Here is a 6130-nt window from a genome sequence, read left to right on the forward strand (position 1 = left end):
TGTTGGTAACCGTTCTGTCTAATGCTTGGGTCACATTTCCCATCCGGCACCCGGCCGGGCTGTTTGCGGAAACGAAAAATTAAAATTTATATCAATAAATATGCACAAGCTATGCTCTTGAATAATTTTTGGTAAGTTTTTTGTTTTTTGTTGTCTTTTATATCATACCTTGTGTTCCCAAACACTGCCCGACCGGGTCCCGGATTGAAAATGTGACCCAAGCATTACCCGGTGCAGTGCCTCGTTAATAATCTCTAGCAGGCCGTAGTAGTCTAGGTTTGAATTTCTTCCCAGTCACGGGTTTTCTTCACTGTGTCCTCTACAACGTGACAACATTCATGCCGCCAATTTGCCAAAATTTAGCTCCGGGCTGATTCGAAAATTTAACCTCCTTGGGCCATATGTGAAGCCTTTTATTCATACATAATGAGGAAAGATAACCCGTCTTGAATTCGTTTTCTTCCATCTTGATCAACAGTTAATTTTTCTAACAAGGACCCTGACACAATCTTCGTACGATAGGGTCACGACAGCAAATTGAAGACGTTGAAGTTGGACAGTCTTGGATGAGTTCTAGCCCGTAATTATAATACAGCTATCGTGCAATTATGACTGAGAAAAGGTCGAATAGATGTTTGTCGGCAGTCTGTTTTTCCACAGTCTCAATTAAAATCCTTCGACAAAAATACCAGATGACTAGTAAATCCATGGCATGTCCTTGTAAGGGCAGATGGGACTCCCAGTGACACGGAACAGAACCCGTTTGTAGACCTAACGACTCATCTTCCCCCAACCAACCCGCATGTCACTGTACCGTCCTGGTACGGTAGACCTACTTTCGATCCCCTGTTTACTGTAGATTCGGGGATTGATCCTGGGACCCACGGTAACTCCCATGTCGACAGTATGTTCGGCCGATATTATCTTATAACTCAGGGCGGGCATCAATATAAAGTATGAAACCTCTAAGGACTATATCCACCAAAACTCAAACCATTGTGGTCGTTACGTTGCAGGCGACGCCTTTCAGTGAAAAGCTGAGTGGGTCAGGATAAGTGATAAACATGAGTACCGTGAAGACGCTAGAACTGTGTTCGGAGCTGTGTTTGATTCTTCATGCCATGAAATATGCAAGGCACAATAACGGCTAGAGCGTTGGACTCAGAACCAATAGGGCCCGTGTTCGATGCTCACCGTGCCCCGACGTTGTGTTGGGAGAGGCACGATATTCATACCTGGACGGTGCAGTGACGCCCACCGAGAATCTTCGGCTACTCTGTCTAAAGTGTGCCAAAAAAACACACTAAGGACTTGGTTGCCGCTGTGCCAACATCGTGTATCTAGCACATTTGCCGCCAAGAACTTTTATGTTTTAAATGAGAGTCATAAAGTTGCAGCTCCATGGTTTTACCTTCTCTTTCACCTATAACGTTACTGATTTTCAAGAGGACGTCGCCTACAGAGTAATGATCTCAGTTGGCTGAGTTAGGAGGTATGCCTCAAAATTTTAGTCGTGTCCCTGGTCTGGTTGAGCCGAGAACTTATTGAACTCCCCTCGTACTACTGATTAAACTAGGGGGTCCAAACCTACACCACTTCTTTATTACATCACAAGCCATCTGCCACCCAAAAATCAAGACCACAGCACGTCCATGTCAAAAGATACAAAAATTGAAGTTCTGCTGCAGTACCAAGGTCACATACCAGGGGGCCAAAAATCGACCTTGATTTTCGGCTTCACAACACCCGCCCACATACCAAATATCATTGTAATCCATCAAGAGGTTCTTGAGTTATGCTGACTAGAGTGGTCCGGAAACACAAACAGACAGACAAACAAACAAACAGACAAACAGACAGACACACCCAAAACAATATCTCCATTTTTCATGGAGATAATTCATATGTCAGAGCAGAGTTCAGTAACAATGTTACAACAGTCGTATCAGGGCAAGGTACTACTGATAAGGTGAGTTATGGTGGGTATATAGGTCACCAGACTACCGTTAGTTTATCTTTCTCATCTTATCTATTGGTTCGACTGTAAAAAAACACTTAAATGATTAAAAGATATACACATACAGCTTTTAGTTGACATCTTGAAGTTGATAAAAGATCAAATCTGTCAGTTGGAAAATACAAACCCCTACACTGATAAATGGTATGTTCTAAAGATGACGTCGCACGTCCAGACAATGTCAATGGCGTCATACTAGCCTCCGTTTCGACAAACAAGTACAAAGATGATTATCGTGTGGTCGTATCTTATCAACGGATGCCAGCAGTGTCGCTTTTGGCCTCTTTCTTTACATTCTTCAGAAGGGGGCAAAATTATATATCAGTCTTGTTTATATGATATACATGTATGCCAACTGTTACTACACGTCTGTCGACAAGTTTATAATCTGGAAGAGATTTCATAAACGGCACCTTAGGTGTTTACAACTTTCAATCTTTCTGCCTGCGTCGCTCAAGCAGCTCAAAAGTAGCCCCTATATAGAAATGGATTATTCTATGGTTTGAAAACAGATGACATTTCACATCCTGACAGACTCGTCATTTGCCTGCTTCCTTCGCGCAGTGACAGGACCAGAGAAACTTCAGGTACTTTTTCAGTGGAAATGTTGACTCTTGTATTCATATAGTAGTGTCTTGATGGGCATACGGTGATCAGGTGATGTCTGTTTGATGCAAACGTCTTTTCACAAACGTTTTCTGTAATATAGATTTGTTATACTTGACATCCATTATGATTATCACGGGAAAATTCAACTACTATTCAATTTTATTCCATTCTCGTTACCTTACACCTTAGCCGAGAAGGTAATTATTTCGGCAGCGTTCGTCTGTGTGTGTGTGTGTGCGTATGTGTGTGTGTGTGTGTGTGTGTGTGTGTGTGCGTGCGTGTGTGTGTGTGTCTGTGTGTGTGTGTGTGTGTGTGTGTGTGTGTGTCTTTCATTCAATTATGGATTACCTGCTCTTTTCAGGTTTAAGACCTCCAAAATCAGCATGTCGAAACTCCTGATCTGTGTGCTCGTCTTGGTGACGGGAGTGGTGAGTACTCTGCACCAGACTGCGCATGCAAACTACATTTAGAAACAAGTTGAGTGGAATTAGTCTTCAAAACGCGTCACATGCTATATGCATGTCGTCTAGATTTCAAACTACATGTAGTTCTGCTGACAACTTCAATATTTTTTGTATGGCTACCGATTTCATTCACTCACTCATTGACAAGTAAAGCTCAATTTTTCATTGATTGCTTAAGTCAGTCACTTTCTCTTGTTTCTTTTAATTGATTGATTGATTGATTGATTGATTCATTGATTGATTCATTGATTGATTGATCCCTGTCCGCGCCAGGCCCCCGCCCCGGTGCGCCAGAACTTCCACGATGAAAGCGAGGCTGGAATCAACAAGCAGATCAACATGGAACTGTACGCCAGCTATGTCTACATGTCCATGGTGAGGTCAACAAGCTATTAGAGCTCATCATTATATAAGGGTTATCTGTATCGTATGTCGGTATGAGGAAGGGAGGCAAGGAAATTAAAAGCTCTTTTCCTAAAAATGGGCAACCAGTGTGTTTGAATTGTGTTTATCGCTTTTTTGATTGTATTAACCTATACCGTCAGAAATGTGATTGTTATTGGTTAGAGAGAGTCATAATCAGCCCCTTTAAAAATACATTAGACGAAGGCCAGGCCTAACAGCAAAACCCAAAGTCATGTGATATCTTGCGAAAGCTGTGTTCGTATATTTTCCTCAGGCGTCGTACTTCGGCCGTGATGACGTGTCCCTGGATGGATTCGCCAGGTTCTTCCGGCGCATGTCTGAGGAGGAGCGGCAACAAGCCAACGTGCTGGTGGACTACCAGAACAAGCGCGGCGGCCGCGCGGTGTGTATTTGGACAAGGGATAGGCCTAGTTGTTGTGGGGGATTGCGATCATATTTGGTATGTGGGTAACTTTAGGTATTGCAAAGTCAACAATAGGCCCTGGTCATTTGTGGGCTTCCTACTTCCAATGGCACTGCATTGGAACTTTAATACGGTTCTTTATTTCTGCTCTGGACATGCTACAGTCTTGATTTCCGAGTAGTGGATAGATTTTGCATTTGGGGCCGGAAAGAAGTGGTGTACTTAGGACCACCTGGCAGCTTATATTACATAGCCACTTATCACAACAGTAATATATGTAGACTCGCGTACACTTATAAGCCCTTGGCATCCCCCCCTGCCATGACCATGTCACGCTTTTGCGCTATAAAGGCACTGATAAGGAAACTTACTCCTGGGTGTTCACTGTTCAGCCTGAGCCCTCCGTGCGGTACACACCTGAGTAACGCCTTCATAAGATATCATTACAACCCCTATTGCCAGCTTAATAGATTCAGACTTAATTCACTGACCCTATATGTAACATTGAATCTCTCCTGTGTGGCGTTATGTGGCGCAAGTGGTAGAGCGCGCGGCTGTCAAACAATGGGACCCGGAATCTAATCCCGGGTTGTGCCCAGAGACATGTCCGAACTTGCGCCCGGACGTTGTGCCCTTGGGAAAAGCACTTAACACGACTTTCCTCACTTCACTCAGGTGTAAATGAGTACCTAGCTCATCTAGGGTTAGGGACGTCCCTCGGTTAGGACGTTAAATGGAGGTCCCGTGTTTGGGGAGAGCCACACCCCGCGCACGTAATAGAACCCACCACACCTTTCGAAAAAGAGTAGGGGCATGCCCCGGTGTGCGATGGTCCAGAAACCTACAGTCGGCTGCACATGGGTTCGCCCTTAGTAATGCCAAACCAATAAATAAATAATAAATAAATAAAATCTCTCCTGGACATCATCATAAATCTATTGTCTGCTAATCAAAACATAACATATCCCCATGACTTGACATGGCAGGTTTACCAGGACCTGCAGAAGCCGCAGCAGGCCCAGTGGAACGACGGGCTGGACGCTATGCAAGCAGCTCTAGAACTGGAGAAGAACCAGAACCAGGAGCTGCTGGATCTGTACAAAATCGCAGATCAGCACGGGGATCCACAGGTAAGATCACGGAAACTGGATATTTACAAGATCGCAGATCAACACGGGTGGCCGGACCCACAGATAAGATCATTTACACTGGATCTTTACAAGATCGCAGATCAACACGGAGATCCACAGGTAAGTTCATTTGCACTGGATCTTTACAAGATCGCAGATCAACAGGTAAGGTCATTTACACTGGATCTTTACAAGATCGCAGATCAGCACGGGGATCCACAGGTAAGATCGTTTACTCTGGATCTTTACAAGATCGCAGATCAACACGGGGATCCACAGGTAAGGTCATTTACACTGGATTTTAACAAGATCATCACTAAAGCTATGTACATACCAAATGTTATTACGATCTGTCAACCCCTTCTTCTGTTACTCTTTCAAAGTTTGAAACAATATCGGCTCCTGCAGTTCCAAAAATCCGCTAGGTGTCCCAAACCTATATGACTTACTGTCCCTTTCAAGAGCTATCTACTACTCAAAAATCATTACCATTCTTGAGTTATCGTCTTGACACACACACAGACACACACACGAACGTTAACGAAAACATAACCTTCTTGCCGAAGGTTATAATAACTGATCAAGAATGAATGAATGAATGACTAATGAAGGTTTTCCACTGCAGATGCAGGACTTCCTGAACTACCACTTCCTGAAGGAGGAGGTGACACGCATCAAGCAGCTGGGGGATTACGTCACCAAGCTGAAGCGTGTGGGATCCGGGTTGGGCGAGTACATCTTCGACAGGGATACCCTGGGTGGGGGGAAGTAGCACACAATTGTTTTTGGATGCAGTTTCTGTTGCTCTTCAGTAAGCACAAAAGAAACAAATCATTCAATCATCTTCAATGAATGATACAATCAGAAACTTGAGTGGTCCTGAGGTTAAGGGAGCACACCCCAGTTTATTTGGGGTTTCAATTGGAGGCTGCGCACCCTCGAGTCTAGGTACTGTCTCTTCCAGGGAAGTATTCCGAAGTAAATCAACTGTGTATGGGATGAAAGCCTATCCCTTCCGCTATAGGACCAGCTGAGTTCTGTTTCTTCAACCTCTCTAATTTTGGTAAATCAGGAGACAAAA

General features: G+C 44.0%; 1 protein-coding gene across 1 annotated transcript; it reads left to right on the forward strand.

Annotated features, from left to right (window-relative positions):
* The first annotated feature begins 2532 nt into the window (after positions 1-2532).
* Positions 2533-5917, forward strand: LOC136437419 (soma ferritin-like). Its single transcript, XM_066432028.1, has 6 exons — positions 2533-2604; positions 2988-3054; positions 3364-3465; positions 3770-3898; positions 4906-5049; positions 5675-5917. The coding sequence occupies exons 2-6, from the start codon at positions 3010-3012 to the stop codon at positions 5819-5821; spliced, it is 567 nt and encodes a 188-aa protein (XP_066288125.1). The 5' UTR covers positions 2533-2604; positions 2988-3009; the 3' UTR covers positions 5822-5917.
* Positions 5918-6130: the final 213 nt, after the last annotated feature.

This window comes from Branchiostoma lanceolatum, chromosome 6 (genome assembly GCF_035083965.1).
Source record: "Branchiostoma lanceolatum isolate klBraLanc5 chromosome 6, klBraLanc5.hap2, whole genome shotgun sequence".
NCBI classification, from domain to species: domain Eukaryota; kingdom Metazoa; phylum Chordata; class Leptocardii; order Amphioxiformes; family Branchiostomatidae; genus Branchiostoma; species Branchiostoma lanceolatum.